Source organism: Onychostruthus taczanowskii, unplaced genomic scaffold, assembly GCF_017590055.1.
Source record: "Onychostruthus taczanowskii isolate IOZ18803 unplaced genomic scaffold, ASM1759005v1 scaffold79, whole genome shotgun sequence".
NCBI lineage: Eukaryota > Metazoa > Chordata > Aves > Passeriformes > Passeridae > Onychostruthus > Onychostruthus taczanowskii.
The window spans coordinates 1,749,112-1,768,776 of NW_024505782.1; the positions used below are offsets into that span (position 1 = coordinate 1,749,112).

General features: G+C 41.7%; 1 protein-coding gene across 3 annotated transcripts in view; it reads right to left on the bottom strand.

The window, feature by feature from the left end:
- Positions 1 to 1,212: 1,212 nt before the first annotated feature.
- EPG5 (ectopic P-granules autophagy protein 5 homolog) overlaps positions 1,213 to 19,665 on the bottom strand; it is a 55,568-nt gene continuing 37,115 nt past the window's right edge. For 2 of the 3 annotated variants that reach the window (XM_041423546.1, XM_041423545.1), the window contains exons 29-44: positions 18,565 to 18,721; positions 17,372 to 17,566; positions 16,199 to 16,412; positions 15,274 to 15,434; positions 14,956 to 15,163; positions 14,118 to 14,193; positions 13,176 to 13,279; positions 12,803 to 12,978; positions 12,131 to 12,316; positions 10,437 to 10,646; positions 10,139 to 10,283; positions 8,893 to 9,135; positions 7,200 to 7,419; positions 5,520 to 5,735; positions 4,242 to 4,356; positions 1,213 to 3,164 (exon numbers count right to left, since the gene is read on the bottom strand). In XM_041423546.1, the coding sequence (XP_041279480.1) occupies positions 2,982 to 3,164; positions 4,242 to 4,356; positions 5,520 to 5,735; positions 7,200 to 7,419; positions 8,893 to 9,135; positions 10,139 to 10,283; positions 10,437 to 10,646; positions 12,131 to 12,316; positions 12,803 to 12,978; positions 13,176 to 13,279; positions 14,118 to 14,193; positions 14,956 to 15,163; positions 15,274 to 15,434; positions 16,199 to 16,412; positions 17,372 to 17,566; positions 18,565 to 18,721 (2,809 nt within the window). In that variant the 3' untranslated portion in view covers positions 1,213 to 2,981. The remainder of the gene's footprint in view (positions 3,165 to 4,241; positions 4,357 to 5,519; positions 5,736 to 7,199; positions 7,420 to 8,892; positions 9,136 to 10,138; positions 10,284 to 10,436; positions 10,647 to 12,130; positions 12,317 to 12,802; positions 12,979 to 13,175; positions 13,280 to 14,117; positions 14,194 to 14,955; positions 15,164 to 15,273; positions 15,435 to 16,198; positions 16,413 to 17,371; positions 17,567 to 18,564; positions 18,722 to 19,665) is intronic. The other variant, XM_041423547.1, reaches the window with a different exon arrangement.

Sequence of the window (19,665 nt, forward strand, 5' to 3'; positions counted from 1 at the left end):
AAGGCCAGCCACAGAGCAATCTCTTACCCAACTATAAACATACTCCAGAATCAGGTGAACAGATCCAGCTTATGGTATAGGGCAATGTGGGTCAGCCTGGAGTCCTGGAGAGGCAGGCAGAGGCCCAGGATAGGGCTGGAGGCAGAAACAGGTTGGCTTAGATGAGGAGGAGGAGAAATAATTAAGAAAAAGCAGGTGGCTTGAACTTACTTTCACATTTATACTGCTGGATTTGATGCTCTGTGCAACCATCCCAGTGCAGCAGCTCCAAAACTGTTCCCCAAACAACCCTGCTCCTGGTAACAACAAACTGCTACTGAAATACCATCAAGCTTGCAGGCCCGACCCCAGGCTGGGAATCATTATTTTAAAGTTCACCTCTTCATAAGATCTTCACCGGGAAAGCAAAGCAGAATTTTAAATTACTTGGCCAGAATGATAAGGGGGAAGGAAAAAATAAATGGGAGGATACATTTGAACCTGGTCTTTTAAATCCCTACTTAAAATTCCAGCAGTGACAAAGCCAGATTTAATAAAAAATAAAGAGATGCAAAGAGAAAAGGGAAGTTACAGCAGGCAGTGTAGTCACAGACCTGTAAGCCCAGTTTCACAGGTGTCACAGAGGAAAGATATCTCAGAGATATCAGTCAGACAGACTGAATTGGATTTCTGAGCCCTTATGATTTACAGACATATAGTAATGAGAACTCACTTCTCCCTGTGCATTTAGGGATTTAGGCTTGGCTTTCTGAATTTTTCTCTAAAAAACTACTTCTTTAACTCGAGTAGTTTGGGTCCAAATAGAAGCATCAGACCTCATGTCCCAAAATCAATTGGTTCCCCCTGGTCCTCATGGGAGACTCAAACACCCACTCAAACCAGTATAAACTGGAGGGACAAAACACAGCAGTGCACCCACCAGGATGCTTCTGGTATTGGACTCATCTGGGAGATGCAGGGAATGCCAAAGCCCTTCCAGTAAAACTAGAAGGAATAAAAAGTCAATCAGTTGGGCACCACTTGGAAAACAAGGTCCCAGGCTCTGGAGTTCACATGTGCACAGAGAACTGCAGTAGAGGTCCAGACTTCAGCCACTGCCAGGCTGATCATGAAGCCACAAGACTGCTCTGCCGGGGGCACATACAGCAATTATGTGTTGTCTGATGTGGATCCTTCTACCAAGCTGAAAACACCACAGTGTCTGTCGCCAACTGCTTGATTTTCCGTTTTTATTTTGCATGGTCTTTGCAGACAGAGCATGTTATAAATACAACATTTGTAAAAACTCAACAGCTGAAACAATTCCTCATTTTGAAAGTGCATGTCAAACACGTATTTCTGACTTCTTCACATTTATATGCAACTGATCAATAACATTTAACCTAATAAACCCAGTGCTTTTAAGTCTTTGGGGGGAAAAGCAGCAGAATGTATTCCTCCAGCCATGAATTTTCCAAAAGAGTCTGTTAAAAACCATGCTGCATTGGTATCTGGTTACTGTACAGAGGGATGTACATATATATATTTATTTATAGGCTCGCAGATAGAGCAAAGAACTCTAAGACCACATTAAAATGATGGTGATCTAATGACCCAGCTGGCATAATTAGCAGAATCTGCCAAGAAGGAAAAGGTGATCTGTCCTCTAGCACCAGAACCATGGTTTAAGAGCAACAGCTCCAAGCATCATTGACCAGTAGGTAGCACATTTCTATCCCCTATTGACCAGAACTCATGTTTTAACGTGCAACCATGTCAAAAAACACAAAGGCACAATTAATGGAGGAAGAGAAAAAGTGATCAGTTCCTTCACAGAGCTGTAGGGACTGGGACTGCAGGACCTTGGGCCAGCTCAAACAGATCAGTGATTAAAGGGACATCAAACAAGCACCAGGAAAAATTCGCCTTCTGCTTTTCCTAAACAAAAGTGCATTCTATGATCAGACAAGGCAACAAAACCAGTGATCGTTCAGCTGAAACAACAGATTTACAGGCTCATGGTTCATGCTTTGGCAACAGAATTTTAACAAGTGATCAACAAATTGAATACAACAAAAATGCCTCTTCACAGTGTCATCTAAAATCCTGTCATGTCACGTCCAGCCAGGCAGAAGAAAATAAGCTTAAGTGGTGGTTGTTAAACATTTCCTAAACAACTGGACTTAGGAATTAAGGAATCCTATTTAACATGATCCTGACTGACTGTTCCCCTCTCAGACACTGGAGATCCAGAAAATATGTCTCTGGATTTAAATCCCCTTGAACTTGGCTAGAAGTTACTTGCATTTAATCAAGCAATATAGATGCAGACACACTATATTTAGAAAACAGGAAAAAACAATATTCTAGTTCCCATTTGTGTTGGTATTTACAGAAGTGGGTAAGGATTGTAGGCATGCCTCTAAAAACTACGGATTTCTGTGGGATAGCAAAAAAGTCAAGATTTAAAATACCATCCTTTCAAATACAGGTATTTCACAAAAATCGCTAGACACACACCCATCAGGTAAGACTCAGAGGTACCCTGGTTAAGAAAGTCAAACCTCTTTTACACACAATCCTCCACTCACTTTTGAACTGGCCTGAATGATGACACACTGGAAAATTAAAAAAGGCACCGAGCAAAAACTTCAGACAATACAGGATGAGCTGTGCTGACTAGTGATTTGTACACCTATCCCCAGGCACCCTTCTCTCCAAAGGGCACCACACACAGAAGATTCAAGTGCTTTCAGTCAAAAAAAAAAAAAAAAAAAAAAAAAAAAAAACACAAAACCCCCAAAATTCAAACTATGAAGCAATTCCACAGGCCTAAAAATCAAACGGAAAGCAAGAAAACCTTGAAGTGGAGAAAACTTAACAGTGTGCAGTTGTTCTTATTCGCAGGTCTGACTCAATTAAAGTGGAGCTCTGAAGGTAAAAATCACTTGTGCAATAAGGACACAATTTGTAAACCAGAGCCACCGCCGGCCCCGCCGCCGCTACCGAATGCTGTCCAAAAAATGCACTTCTGGGTACAGCGTGTTCACCAGGAGGGACAGAAGGTTATTGCCATCCTGAAGGCAGTGCTCAGGGTGCTTGATGAACAGACAGGCCTGGGAGAGCTGCTCTTGGTAATCCATGTATTGTTTGTTGGATGACATGGCTTCGAGAGCACTCAGTGCCTGCGGGGGAAAGGGAAAATTCTGTTAGTTTTGTGTATTGTGGTCCATAACGCAACACCATCTGCACAATTCCCCTAAAGGATCCTCACCTACTACAGAACACGGAGTACTCACAACAAAACAGTTGCAAACTGCCATCTCATAACAGTGTTTCAAGTCAACTTGTATTTTTCAAGCTGGTCTTTCCCCAATATCAACACAAAAACTGTCCTATTATTGCTTCCTAGGATTCTGCAACCCAAATATTGTCAAATATCTACTTCATGAACTCAAGACACCGTTTCACAGAAACTAAGTCAAACTACAAGCTGCAACACACTTAAATCTTCACTTTATGTTGTTCTTATGAATATACTGACTTTCATGAAAGTATTGTTTTGCTCCTATTAACAGTATTAAAGTTAGATATTAACTGTTAAGTTAAAATTCATATGTAGAGAAGTCTGTTGGCAGGACTACCAAGGGCAAATGTAGAAAATATTTCTGAACAAGTTTTTTTCTTTTCTTAGAGAAACAAGCTGTACCAAGCTACTTTACTTTGGTTTCTAACCAACTCCTCCTTCCTCTTCTCAAGCGCTTACTGAAAGAACACCATGGTCAGTGCACATGCTAAAGGGGGAATGTTTATTTGTCACAGGCCTTTTAAGCCCTGACCTCACATAAACAAATGTCAGCGTGAGTGTAGCCCTGCTTTATCACTGAAAAGCAGTGCAAACCACAGCAGCACTGCTTTTTCCTGTTTGTTTTAAATTCCTTCTACCTGCTATGCTACAAACTTTCTGAGTCGGGCTTTACAGACATAAGTTCATCTGCCCCTTTTAAATGTGTAAGATTCAAAAATGTATTTTTGAAAAAGAATGAATTCTTCATTAACACAGAGCACCATATAAAGTTTTACCCAGGATCGCCTTTCGGACAGAGTCAAACACGCAGTCCTGCTGCCGAAGTTTGGGAACAAGATGAGAGCAGGATTTACCTTGAAGAAATGCTTGCAGTGACTCTTACAAAATTCACAACAAAAGCTAAACAAGCACGCAGAGAGGGCATGTCAAGCAGCCAGAGATGGGCACACCTCACCTGCTGAGCCTTCTGAGACAGCCTGGGCTCCGAGCCAGCCTTGAGGCGCACCTGGCTCTCCGCAGGGATCTGCACCAGGAGGAAGGCGGACAAACTGCGGGCAACCACCCGGAACCTGCACGGGAGAGCACCGAGGGGCAGGGTGACACCAGATCTGCAAGCCTCAACAGCAGACAAATTGTAAGAGCTACCCACGAGGCATCTCTTGCATGAGGAACAAAGTAAAGGCTTGAGAGGAGCTATTCCAATGCATCAGAAACCACTTCAGTCTCACAGAATCCCAGAATGGTTTGGGCTGGAAGGGACATTAAAGCTCGTCTTGTTCCACCACCTTCCACAAGACCAGGCTGCTCCATGCCCCATCCAACCTGGCCTGGGACACTTCCAGGGGTGGAAAGGGATCCCAGCTTCTCTGGGTATACACACAATAGGACACATCACATACTAGAAGATAATGTAATACCTTCACAGGAAACACTGCATCTGTTTCAAGCCTGAAACACTCCTCACTTCACATCTGAAATACTCCTCAGGTGACAGAACGTAAAACATTACCATCACCCAAATCAAGGGATGAGTTGAATGACACCAATAATTCAGGGCAATTTGAACAGCAATGCATCCCAGAAGGTCTTTAAAAACATAAGTTATGTTTAGGTGTAGGGTTGAATTGCTGTTCCACATTTATGGGGTTTTTCCTCAGTATTCTTTCCAGAGTGAACTTGATTTTGACAGCTAACAATCAAACTTGGTGTCTCTGTTTAGAAGGTAGAGTGAATCACAATGCTCCTTTGCACATCTCTTAACATTTCCAATACCTCAAGGTTAGACAGAAATTCCAATGTGTCTGTTTTTATACAAAATCTTGGGAAATCAACTGAATTAGTTTTCTATAGACCAGATGGAAGTACCTTCCTCTAACACAAACTTTGCTTGAGGGGGACATAAAGACAGATTTAGAACTGCATTTTCTTTCCTTTTCCACAGCCTTTGCAGAGGTTCATACTTGCTTCTTAAGCTGATTAACACACTCACTGTGCTGTTTCTGTGACAGACCCAAAGAACACTATAGGTCTGTAATGGATCTATAATATATCCACAATCTGTAATGGATCTGTATCTAATATTTTGGAGGAAATGTGGATTCTGATCACCCTTTAACACTGCACTGGGCCCACACTGGGCATGCTAGACCCAGACTGGGCATGCTGGGCCCAGACTGCAGGTTTTTAAATACCATGACTCAAACCAATAATCCACCACAGCTCCAGCCCTCACCTGGGTGACAAAGGAGACCTCCTGCCCAACCCAATAGCACCGAGTATTCCAGAAGTGAGTCTCTCTTCAGCCAGCTGGCTCTGCCGGGCCTGGATGGACAGCAGGGTCCGGATGACAGATTCAATCAGAACGGGGTCATCTTGCTCCAGCTGCACCAAGGATAGCTGCATGGCTTTGTGCCACCAGAGAAACAGCTTTGCCTCTTCCTTTGCTGAGCTTTAGGTAAAATTTAAAGAAAAACGCAAGAGAAAATGAAAATTTAAGAGTCAGAGCATAGGTTAAGAAGTTTATTCCCCTCCCCATTAGGTCCATGAAGAATTCAGCTTGTTAATTAATAACAGCTAATTTTATCACATGAGGATAGCATAACTGTACTACCCCACCAATTATTACACTGCTGTGACTGCTACTGTTATGGATTTGATCTACCAGCTAGCAAGTTTTAAGGGCCTGGACAAAGAACAGTGCTTCCTTTTAAGCTTTACAACTGGAAATAAATGATACTGCAGTCGTAAGTGGATTTAAACTTGCCTAAGACTTGGCACAAAAGGAACGAAGCTGTATCTCTGCTCGTTTGTTCTTTTCTTTACTTACCAATAAAACACTTTAGGAAGCACTGGATGTTGTTACCACAACAACTTAGATGTTTAGTATGATCCTTGAGAAAAGGAAACATTGAGGCTTTTTGTTGAGTAAAGCCCAAAGTGAAGTTCCCCCATGCTATTTTTAATCTTTCCCCAAACAGTTGGCAGTTTAAGTTGACAACCTCAGATTTTCCACATAAAGCACCATCACGAGTTTCCTGAATCAGACTATCATCACATAACTCCTTCCAGTCCTTTCCCATCACAGGCAATCTCAGATCTGATGTTTAGAGCAAGGTTTAATCTGCTTTATATGGTGGCTTTGCTGTCTCCTTCATGCCTTGGCAATGAAATTATTGCAATACCTACCACAGTGAAAGTATTTTTACAGAAAATATGAACATTATCAACATTAACATGGAAAAATAATAATCAAGTTTGCTAAATCCTGGCAATACCAGGAGCAACTCTTAATTACCGCTGCTACATGCATTAAATATTTTTATTTTTACCCCAAAGCTATGCATCCTTTCCCCTCAGAACCCCATTATCTAAGATGTTTTAGAGCAGCACAGGCTGCTAACCCTGAGCATCCTGTCAGATGCACTGGCTCCAGGTTTGGTTCAGAGCTGCTGCACAGTCCCCATCCAGCAGCTTTCAACACCAGGTCTCTCGGAGTGCCAGACTGAATATTCAGCACATAACTCATCCCACCTTGTGGACATGCTGGGAAGTGTAACCCAGAATCATCCGGGGTTTGCTTTGAGTCATTTTAACAGAGCACAGATCCTGGCTGTCATTGAAACCGAGCTCGTCTGACTGAAAAATGACTGAAACTCATTAATTTGCTAGCAGATTAAATTCCTTCTTCCATTTAACTACCACAACTACTTTCAGATGGCACTGCAGGTGGGCAGACCCTGTATTAGTAGCTATAGAAGGACAGGCAATTTTATCCAGCACTCTCTTGAAATTAACCTAATTAACCAGGGTTACTTAATTATACCAGCTGTACAACCCTAAATAAACTTTAATCTAAACAACAATAATAATAATCCAAAAGTCCAGGCACATTCAGAATCTCCAAGTTTCATACCTGGGGTACACTTGCTCCAGCCATTTGCTGATGGTCAGCAGGATTTTCATTTCATTGGCAAGGGTTTGGTCAGTGTTCAGGCATTGCAGCAGGTAGACATAGAGTGTCAAGTAACTTCCTAAAGACAGGCACTCCTGCAGGAATTCTTCCATGGTTAGCTCAGGAACTTGAAGGGAAGCAAGTATAGGGCCCCAGCCTAACTCCTGGTGGTGAGGGGAATCTTTGAAGAAAGAAGAAGGGAAGAACAGAAAGCCTGTGAGAAAGCAGCACTTGATAAAACCTAAAAACCAGGACTACTAGTTAAGAGAATCTGGGTTGGTTAAGCTGTTTTTCAGGTAATCAGCATGTCATGCAACTCTGATGGAGAGAACAGAAGAATTCCATTATCATAGGGCACCTCCTTGAGGTCAAAGTGAGATGTTTTCCCAGCATTCAGCCAGGACTAAAATTTGAAGATTTTTGCAATGGAATTAGAAGTATTTCCCTCAGGTGTACTGAAATCTTCCACACAGTGAAAGAAATAAAAATGTAGTTCCACAAGGATTACGTAAACAGAAAGAAGAAGGAAAGAAAAAAAAAATAATGCACACCACACTTTCAGAGTTTTACCAAACTGGAGTGGTTTTTTTCTTAAATTAGCTTACAGAACACTAGAGAAGGGAAAAAATGTCTTCAGTTCTCCTGGGGTGATTTTTTATAAAACCACTTCACCTGGAAAAATGGCAACACTACAAGAGCAAATCACTTTTCATAGAGACAGGTATGGATATTAGGAAAACACACAATTAGGGCAGCTGTAAGACCCAAAACACAGAAGTCACAAAATCCCCGAATGGTTTGGGTTGGAAGAAACATAGAAGACCATCTTATACCATCCCCTGCCACAGGCAGGGACACTTTCCACTATCCCAGGTTGCTACAAGCCCCATCCAACCTGGCCTTGGACACTTCAGGGATGGAGAAGCCACAGCTTCCCTGGGAAGGGCCTCCCAATCCTGAAAGGGAAGTACTTCTCCCTGATACCCCATCTACCTTTGCAACAGTGTGAAGCCAATTCCCCATGGCAAAGAGGCTGCAACAAAATGATCTTTAATGACCCTTCCAACCCAAACCAGTCCATAATTCCAGAAAATTTGTGTTCAGTGGCATCCCATGTCAGATTTAGCCCTTTTCTGACCCAGAGATGGGGCAACTGAGAGGCATTTTAAAAACTTTTATTCCATTTTCAGTCTCATGTGAAGGGTGAGACAATACAGATATTATAATTCATGCCGTCACAATCAAAAGCCAACAATTTTCTAATTACAATAAGTGTTTCTTGGCCTCTCACTTTTTGCCACACCATGCTTTAGATACCTTAAAGCCAATCATCTAAATTTACCCCTCTCTCTACATTACAGTAGAGCCCATTACAGTGGGCTCTACTGCAATGCATCTTTCATAGTTCTATTTCTCCAAAGTATCCACTTATTTGCAAGGCCATCCTTCAAAACTTGTTTCTAGCTCCGTTTCCCTCTCAGCAATGTCTGTCCTATTCCATGGCATTTCTAAGTCAGCATTTCTTATCTCAAAGTTTTCATACAGATGCACAAAGTTTGCATACAGGCCCACACAGCATGAGAGAACTCTCTACCAATCCATCTCCCACAGCCCCAGAGTGCCCAGGGGCTGTGGGACGGACACAGGCTCGTACCTTTGCTGAAGTAGGAGGTGATGCAGGCCTCGGTGGTCTCGGCCATGTGGCGCACGGAGGCCAGGCTGTGGCAGGCAGCTGTGAGGAGGGGCATGGCCAGCAGCCCCTGCACCCTGCTGTCGATCCACCTGCGCAGGCTGCCCCGCAGGGACTCGGCCGTGGTGATGCTGGAGTTGTTCAGCATCATCAGCGTCTCTGTGAACAGGCTGCTGAGGGCCAGGTGACGCGTCTGCAGATCCATGTCTGCAAGGCAGGAGACAGAGAGCCCTTTCAGGGAAAGACACTGGAACCCAGATTCAGCTTCACCACTGGGAAAAGCCTCTTCCTCATTACACACCCATGGGCAGGAAGAGACCCCTCACAACCATTTCTGTGGAGTACAGTGAGACACGGATTTCACCTGAACTCACAGATTGACAGAGGAATCTCAAGATGGTACTAGTACTAAAAATGAGACCTAGATGATCTCAACAATCTCAACACACAGTCCTGGATGTCTGAATGTGTTATAACACTATTGTACATCAGTATACCTCTTCTACTTCAACACTGTCAAGCTTTCCTGGTTTTACAATTTGGAACCATTTCTGAGTCACAGAACCACAGAATATTAAGGGTTGGAATGGACCTTAAATATCATCCAGGTTCCAACCCTCCTGCCAGGGCAGGGGCACTTCCACTAGATCAGGTTGCTCAAGGCCTTACCCAATGTGGCCTGAAGCACTGCCAGGGTTGAGGCATCCCTAAATTCCCTGGGTAACCTGTGCCAGTGTATCACCACCATCACAGTAACAATTTTTTCCTAATACCTAACAATCTTCCCCACTTTCAGTTTGTACCCATTGCTCCTAATCCCTCAGGACCAGGAGAATGGATTTGTGCCACTCTTCCCTTTAAAAAAGAGGTAAATGAGAAGTAAAATAAAAATTAAAAAAAAACCCAAACCACCAGATGACAAAGAAATTAATCACTCAAGCTCCTGTCAGCCAGTTTTACTCAGAAACTTAACCCCTGTTTTTAATGTTGGTTCTGTCACTCCTGACAGCTCTATAGGGCAAGATGCATATTTTTGCTTTGTGCTAATATAGCACCTATGTATAAATCACCAAAGCACCATGCCCTGCGCCCATAAGGGAGAGGTGACAGTAATGCAAATAATTAAATCATCACAGATGTTCACCAATCCACTCCGTGGAATAAAGGATTTGACAGCTTTAAAGTAATTTGCCATTTCCTCAACACAAACCTGGGGGATTAAAGATGACTACATCATCTAGCAGCTTGGCCATTTCTTGTTCCAAAACTGCAAGTGTTATCTTTCCACTCTGTTCTAAGGTGCTGAGGAACTGAACCACCTGGCGAATGTACACTCGGCACTTCAGTGTTGCATCCTGTCAAACAAAATTAAAATCAATTAGGGACAAAAAAAAATTTAAAAGAGAAAATCATACCTAGAAGTCTTTCCATATTCTGTAATATACACAAGTAGAACTTCACAAAAGCCAAGAACAGCAAGGAAATGCTTCAAAACTAGTTCAACTCACAAGGTGGATGTGACTATCTGAAGATGCCCCGAAGCCTGCTGAGATTTTCAGGAGCTTCACAATCAGTTCAGCCCCAGCATCCTTAGCAAGGATAACAGAGGGAGGGTAGTGACTGTTGCAATAGCTGATGATGCTTTCATAGGATGAAATGCCCACAAGCTGCCAAGGAAGGGAGCTGGTCTGTCCAAGAAGATTTATGAGTGGAGATTCCTGCAGATTTAAAGACATCGGTTTAAGCTGCACCTTCTTTGCAGTTTTCAATTCATACTCACAGTACTCAATATTGGAAGGAAGCTCTGGCTTTAGAGAATTTGAAGGAGATGGAGCTGAAAACCCACAGAAACAGATGACCTTAGGGAGTCTGTCTGAAAAGCAATTCCTTACTCAAGCAGTAAGCTAACACATGTACTTAACTCCAACACTAGCAGAACTGTATTCAGACTGCTGCAGCAGCTCTAACTAAAGTCTGTGAAAAATGTTAAGATTTGACATGTAAATATGTAAAGACAATTAGAAATAAATGGAGACCTATGAAGTTAAAGTCACTTCAGTGCATGTTTAAAAGAGGTGTTAAACTATTATTTTTGAAAATACATTCATGCAAGTTCACAGGAGAAACTGTGTCCCTCATTTTCCATTTAGTGAGTCATCCACCAGCCTGGGGACTCCTCATGTTGTTTTTCTCATAAATACCACCCTGAACAGCACAGCAGCCCCACAGCTCACACGGGCAGTGCAAGTCAGCACTGTAAAAGATGTAAAAGTCTCTCTGTCTATGAGCAGCTCCCATCTATTCTTAAACAACTACAGTGAAAAAGAGTCCCCACAGAGAAACACCAGCTGGTATGGAACTTTGTTAGAAGTTTAGACTGAATATCAGGGAAAAGCTCTTCCCCAGAGGGTGCTGGGCACTGCCCAGACTCCTCAGGGAAAGGGCATGGCCCAGAGGCTGCCAGAGCTCCAGGAGTGCTTGGACAGCACTGCCAGGGATGCCCAGGATGGGACTGTTGGGGTGTCTGTGCAGGGCCAGGGGCTGGACTGGATAATTACTTCCAGCTAAGGATATTTTATATCCTATTCTATGTTTCTACACGTTTGAGAATGAATAAATACTGAAATTGTGGGGACAATCCAGAACTAACGCAAATTACACTACTTCTACAGGAATGTGACACTGGTACAAAAAGTACTCCTCAGGTTGCTCATGCCCTGGGACACAGGGTTGAGAAAGTCTGAGATTTAGATCAAGGTGTCACAGGAGTGCTCTGGGAGGCAAAAACCTCCTGACAGTGGGTCAGTTTAACACACTGCTGGAGGGAAGGAGGGAATTCCTGAGGCTGACTCACACTGTGTGCAAACAGCTATCTTCTGAAGCTTGAGAAGCTTCTGATAAGCAAACACATTCAGGTCAAAGCACACGAAGGCTGGTAATTTTCCTAAACTGAAAGACAATGATGGTCAAAGGCTGCCAGTGACAACTTGGGGCAGCATCTTGTAATGCCTCAGAGGAAATGGAGAGCAGAAGATTCTGCAGGTGGAAGAAAGATGACAGATGTGAAATGGGACTTTTCAAGATAATCAATACCCTCTGAACAGTCCTCAGAAGCAATGAACTGGTCACAACATCTTGTGTCCTTTCTATTAAAGGATTATTTTTCTTTTAAGAGACGGGTATGAACCACCACAAAAATTACCTCTTCCCCTATAAGCTGCTCCTCCTTTGCCAGCAGAACCATCATGTACAGCAAACAGACAATCATGCTGTGAGTCTGAGGGTGAGGGTTGGGATTCCAGGCATCAGAGAGGACACTGACCCAGTTTACTTCACATAAAACATAGCCCAAGAACAAGAAACAACTCTTGGGGCTGCCTCTTTCAATCTAGGAAGGAGAAAGGGAAAATAAATGTGCATAAAATGATACAAGACGTACGTACTTTTACATTTTTCAGTTCCTTAGCCAACTGTTAATCTACAGCAGCACTTTAGGTCAGCAGAGGAGTAGACAAATGTCTTTTCTCCATCATTTTGTTCCCCCTCTTGCAGCTTTATCTTGTCTCAAATGACTTGGAAGTGAGAACAACACGGCAATAGCAAAATATATTAAATCTAACTAAAAATATTAAATACATATGCAATAAATGAGACACTCCAGCAGATCAACAAAGAGGGAGCTGTACAGCTCCCCACAACTTTGTCTGAGACTCAAAAGCACTCCTTCACAAAAACCCATCATAAGTTGAGCAGCTGTGAATGCTAAAAACAAACTTTGAAAGCCTACTTTCTAAAAGAACTGTCTCCTGCTCTCCAGCTATTTTCAAGGGCAGCAGTGACTATGAACTTAATTCAACAGATGCCACGAACTCACTTTAAAGAACTCTTCCATAAGCATCTGGTCTGGATGCATTTCCTTCCACGGAAGCCTTTTGAACTCAGTGTGGAAAGCATAGAGAATAAACTCTGGCATTTTGGGGGCTGTGCAACACTCACAGTAATGCATTAGGTGTAACCAGAGAGCCCCATGGTGGCTTGGCAACAGCTTTTCTAGAATCAAAGAAAATGGCTGAATTAACAACAGAAAAAAATTCAGAGGAAACTTGATTGCAGAATAAGTCTATTTTTGAAGATTAAAAACTTGTAAGTTACAATAAAATACAGTCAGAGAAAAAAAATGCACACTAAACTTTAGTATTTTTTTCCTCCAAATCAACAAGTGGGAAGGCTTAGGATTTCATGCTCACCTTTGAAGCTCTCATGCAAAAGCTTGATGCAATCTGCAAACAGACAGACCATGGTGGAGGCTACAGGAGTGTCACTCTCCAGCCAAGGGTAGCAGGGCTGGCTACTGAAAAGAAGCACAACACAAATTTCAGTGGTCAGCTACCTGAGCATAAATATTTGCAATTTAAACACTCTAAAGCAGTAAAGTACAGGTATCAGCAGTCCTCCCCATTTCAGCTTTTTGGGATTCTCCTCTTCTTCCTTAGAAGAGCTGCATATTCACTATGCCACTGAAGATTCACTGAGTAAGCAGAAATTACTTGTTTGTTTGATATTTCATAACAGAGTTGAAACAACAGAGCTTCTCAATGACATAATTCACCAACTGCAAACACCCTTCTAACTTCAGTGCTGAAGGCTGCACTCACAACTCCAAAAGCTTTTAATTTTGAAAGAAAGCAAAATCTGAATGTGCAGTAGCATAAGTAACTTTTCATGTGAAGACAGAGGTACACAAGGCAATAGATCATCACAGCATTCATTTAGCCTAAAGTTTCTTTATATATACCACTGGCATTTGGGGTTGTATTTGTTTAGCTTTTTTGTTTTCTTTTAAACAGGTGTTATAGATATTATGGAAGCTGAAAAAAACGGGAATCTGGAATTCAAGTTTCAGTGTTTTTAAAACTGAGTGAAACCCTTCAAATAATCAAGCCTTGCTCATATTATTACATGATCTTTCTCATATCTAAAATAATTATTCTATCCAAACCTTCGAAAATTTGATGTAGGTCATGAATTAGTTCTGTAATTATTAAGGAAATGACAAAGTGAGAGCTATTTAAATGGAAGGCAAGACAGTCACAAATTATTAAAAACCAGGTAATAATGAAAACCATTCTTACAGGACTAAAGTCTCTACTTCAGCAAAAATTCATTTAATTTTAAAATGCAATATATACCTTGCATCTTCTTTCTCCAGGACCATTATCCATGGTCTAAAGAGTCCAGCAATGACTGAGTACAAGGACTGCAGTGCTAAAAGGAAACAAGACAAAGTTGCTGTTTTCCTTCAAATCAAAAACAGAGAACATATTACGCTTTTCTAAATGTGCATATAATATCCTTTTCTCATTCTAACATTCACAGAATTACAGAATAATCAAGACTGGAAAAGACCTCTAAGATCAGAGTCCACCCATTCAATCAGCCCTTTCTGGTCAAATAAAAATTTAAAATACAATATGCTTAATAATAGCTTAAGTTAACAATAGGGCTGTTTAAACAACCGTCCTAAGCATTTTGCATTGTTAAGATGTTTTATTAATACACTTTTAATAACACACCAGAGATTGTGGGGGCAATAACAATTCACACTTTAAACCTGCACGTATTAAAATGTGTTAATTAATATTTAAATTAAAATTAGTTTAAAAAAAAAAAAAAGTAAAAGCTGACTTTTTCCAGATTTAAATCATGCAAGATGAAATTCAGTAGTGTCTCCTTCCAAACCTCTGCTCAGTGCAAAAGACTCCATTTTCCTTCAGAAAGTACCATCGCCTCATAAAATAATTTTGAAGCAAGCTCAAATATTAAAAAAGCTTCCTCTCAGATTACAAAGCATAAAGTCCTACATGGCCATGAAGTAGCAGCAACATTTCCCATCCGTATTTTAATATTACCATTATTGCACAAATGCAAAGTAAGAAGATTTTGTTGTATATCTAAATGGCCCTTAATAGAGAGAACTGGAGAAATCAGGTGTCTGTTCTTAAGTAATTTGCTTTCAAGACACATTACCTGCTAAAATTCTGCTACTGCCAATAGGCTCTTGGGCTAAGTTAGCAACTTCAGTGTCAATCAGTCGTTTAATGAGATACTGCAGGAATGTGTTCACTGCAGCCACGTAAGGAGTCCATTTTGAAAACAGACCAAAAGTCCTGAAGTCCGCCGAGGCCAGTCGGAGTTTGCAGAAGGATGTAGAAAGCCATTCTATTGTCTCCCTGACCTGTAAAAATAAGGAAGCTATGAATCAGCTGCAGAAGGGCTGCACAGCAGTGTTATCTGTCACTGGAGAGCATCTGTTTCATCCGAAAAATGAACCCAAGAGGCACCCACCTGTTCTATGGAGAGCAGAGTTTTTGCACCGTCCCTCACCACAGGACCTTCAGCAGAATCACTTTTCTTGAAACTGCCCTGCTCAGTCACTGCTGAATCACACCCCAAAGCCTGAAGTGATGCCTTCCAACAGTCAGGGCTTAGAAGCTGCTCTGATGAGCCTTAGGAGAAAGAAGGGAATGCATTTGTGAAAACCAGGAAGATGTTAGTCCCTTTCTCCAAACAAGTCAAACAAGGTTGAAATTAGAGCTCCCTACTTCATGAAAAATTAAGTGAAGTGGGAGTTTAAAAGCCCCAAGTTTAAGGGTGAGAGATCATCTCTAGTTTGCAAATATAATCAACTCAATATTTCCTTTTGGCACCTACATGTTTCTCTTCTTAGACAGCTTCCCAGGCACTTTGTGTATCCCTGGCTGCAAATACCCACTAAGAGACAGCTGCTCCCTCAGCAGGTATGGTTTAAGAAAGAGAAGCACTTTTGTTCTCATTTGAGGGGCACATCAGAATATGGGTGGCATCAAATGTCAACCAGGACATTTTCAGCAGATTTCAGCATCAGTTAACACATCTTCATAATTCCAGCTCTCCACCTGATATTGAAGGTTAATCAAAAACAAGAGTTCTGCATTACAGACCATGGCATAACCATCATTAAGGTGCTTCCATTAACAGAAGCTCTACTCCATCCTTCTCCTCTTACATGGGCTGAAAATCTGTTGCACTGATGTGTGTGCCTTGACCCACAGAAGAGCTACAATATGTCTAAAAACACCACATCACATAGCAAGGCACATAAAAACACCCAAGGTAGAAACCTAAGGAAGTGTAAATCATTGTGCAGTTTAACTCTGCTGCACAGGGTTCGTATTTTTAAGCCAGAAGGGTTCTGCACAAAGGCTTAGGATGCATCACCTCAGATACTCACTTTGCACAAACAACCTTAAGAAATCACTGTAGTGGTCAGGGAACTGATACTGGAGAAGGTTAGTCCAGTGCTTGCAGAAGATACTAAATGGCATCAAAATATCTTCTTCAGGTTCCAGGCCACACGCATTGAGAGCCAAGTGAATGGACTCCAGGAGCTGGGTGCGCTCTGAAAGGGGCGGCTTGGCCACGCTCAACCACTGCGTCAGGTCAAACTACAACGGAGCACAGGGAGCTTTTGTGAGCAGGGGATTCAACAGACACAACAGCTTTGGGAGGAGGGAGAAGTCACCAGGGAAGTTAAATCATGACATTTTTACGTATCTAAGAAAAACCTCATGAATTTGCATCCTGTTGGCCCCAACTCCAAACCTCACTCTCCAAAGGCTATGATTTAGCATACTGCAAAAGTCTCTAGATCTATGGAAATGCCCTTGGCCAAGGGGCTCAGGTTCATAAAGATGAGTCTGAGTGTCCACACAAGCATTAAACTGAACTGATGCCCACAGTCCATACATTTTCAGGAAGAGGAGCAAAGCTTTGGTAGCTCTTGAGCACCTGCTCGGACCTTGGTCAGCAGGGACAATGTTGCCACCATGGACAGCTCAGAGCCCTGCCCAGGACAGACTGCCTGCTGCTCCCAGCTGTCCCCCTGTCACTGAAGAGGAGAATCAGAGCAGTGTCAAAGGCCAAGTGCTACACTAATTCCTCCACTGGCAGTATCATGAGTAACAGATGTGCAAATCACATCTTGCTATTACCTTACTCTGTTTTAAGACAGGCAGGAAGGACAGAGGTGCCAAACAGAGATGGAAAATGCAGACACTGTCCCAAATTTTGTTTTGATTGTTAGATACCTGGCATTCACTGGCTATTGTAATGAATGTCTTTGCAGAGATACCAAGCAGAAGAAGTCATCAAGAGATGGTTTTAATTTCAGCAGTAGGCCCTGGGAAGCACATACTGATTCTACCTGGGCTAGAAAAGGCTACTTAAGCTATTTGCTTTTGACTCCAGCCCCTCTTGAGCTTAAATGTAACACTTACCATTCAGTATGACCAACACAGCTCTAGGTAACCTGCCAATGGTATTTCAAAGTACCAGATTTGCACCTCTTTCCTCTAGCTTAAGGACATGGTCTTTAGGCAAAGAACACCCACAGACCAGACTTCACCTTTGTCAGCAGCATGAAGACAACGTCGCTGTTATCCTCACTCAGAAAGGCCACGACTTTCTCGTATAAAGTCACGAATTCACTGGGAGAGGCCACAGGAGTGAAGTAAGGAGAAAGGAGAGTACAGAGCCTCCGGTTCTGCAGGATGGTCTGGAGCAGACGCTTGCACTCTGATTTGGTCCCACTGATGAACACCTGAGAAATGTCGGAATGGTGGAAAAAATAACAGCCAAACATCAGTCAACTGGAAAATACATCTCTTAAGCTTGTTGTTGAGACACCCACAGTTTTGATCCTTTTATAAAAAGGGAAGTGTTTCTCAAAAGCAAGAGACTGAGATTATAAGATTAACATCAACTAAATGCTGTTATTCCACAAGATATAACACAAAACAAGTATGTCTTCCTAGCTCACTTTAGACTGGCATTTGTGATAACCTATGTTGTCTAAAAATACCCAGAAATACCATTTTTTCTGATGACACAGCGTAAGAAAATGAATCCTGATTTCACCAGCCCTGCTTGATAATAGGAAAAATTTAACAGAATTACAGCTGTGAAGAACTTCTCAGTACTTCAGCAGTTAGAGGTGTTCAAGGGCAGCTGCACAGAGAAATAAGCTGTATCTAAGATTAAAGTAAGTATCTGGACCCAAAGTAGAGGCTAATGATTTTCTCAGAGCACAAACAGAGCAAACATTACCACCACCACCAAGCACTTCTCTTCTCCACCAGCAAACCTCTGACATAACTCACTACACAGAGAACACTGCAAGGCTGTAGAAGAAAGGTGTCTAAACACAGAGGTTGACAAGATGTGCATCAACCAGAAAGTGACAGGTAGAAGCAAGGTCTATGCTGAAACACACTTTTATGAACTGAAAGTATCCAAACCTTAGTTACCTGCCCATAACTCCAGCATTTAAATTAACTAACACAATGTCAATTTATTAACACTAAGCAGAGGCACCTCAGAGCAAATTTTTATTTTGCTTAAATATAAGCTTCACCTCTCCTAAAGACTGCACATTACACAATTAGCTGAAAACAAAATGGGATAGAAGCTCAGAAATTAAGGCTTCTGCATTTGTTTAGGACCACCTCCCCCTATTAACAGCAGTGAAATTGGAATAAGCATCAAAAAATCAAATTTTAAAAATTTAGGAAATATTTTCTATTCAAGAAATAAACTCACTTGGCCCAGAATCTCAATGCAGGACGTGAAGAACTGTCTTGTGGGAGGATTACGTTGAGTTTCATCACACACATATTCTACTAATGTAAAAAACAAACCAATTCCAACTTTCTTGATTGCAGGCATAGGCTGCACCTTGTAGATATTTATCAGGGCCCTGAAGAAATTAAGTTAACAAGGTAAATTAAATTTATATACAGAGAATAACTTGTGACAATAAAGAAAGGTTTCTTGCCAATATATAGCCTTGAGAGGAGTATTTGTGATACTCCCTGAGTATCCCTCGTCCTCATATCCAGACCAAAAAGTCACAGATTTAGCTCATATAATTTTGCTGCCTGAAATGGATACTTCCAAACCTTAGAAAATCGTCATTATCAGAGTCAGAAACTGAACACTGAAAGATTTCCAAAGCATAGATCCAATGGATTACTTCTCCCTTTAATCATGTATTCCTCATATTCTGACAGCATCTCAACTGCCTTTGTGTTGCAAAAAAAACTACCCCATTTTATTTCACAGGCTCAACAATAAAAGAATTGTAACAGAATCAGACTTTTCTTGTGCCAAGTAAATGTTTCATTGATACCAAACCCCTGTCTTCACTAAATCTGAATTAAAACAGGTGAAGAAGATGCAATTCCACAGACGTTAAGTCCCAAGAACTAGCTCATCCACAGAATTTTTCAGATTAATCATCAAGAATGAAAAAGTAGAAGCAGTGCATACATCCTTTTACGTATACAATCATTATACTCTATAGTAAACCAGCTACACTAAGAGAATCCCAGCACAAATCTGGAAGATTGAGGATAAAGTTGCTAAAGTGGACCTCTGGGATAAACTGTAAAAGTGAGGAAGAGGGCTTTGGACAACCCCATTTTATTCATTACCCCCCCCCCCCCCCAAAAGAAAAGTGGTATTATCTAGCCAGCTTTCACTGCACCATTTCATTTCACCTATTTAAAAACTACTTCAAATTATAGCACTCTGTTAAAGATTTATGTCCTGCACTATAATGAAGAAAAACCATAGAGAGCCATATTCACATCATGTAATTTAGCCTATGGCTGAGACAGCTGTGGTACAAGTTTGCCACCT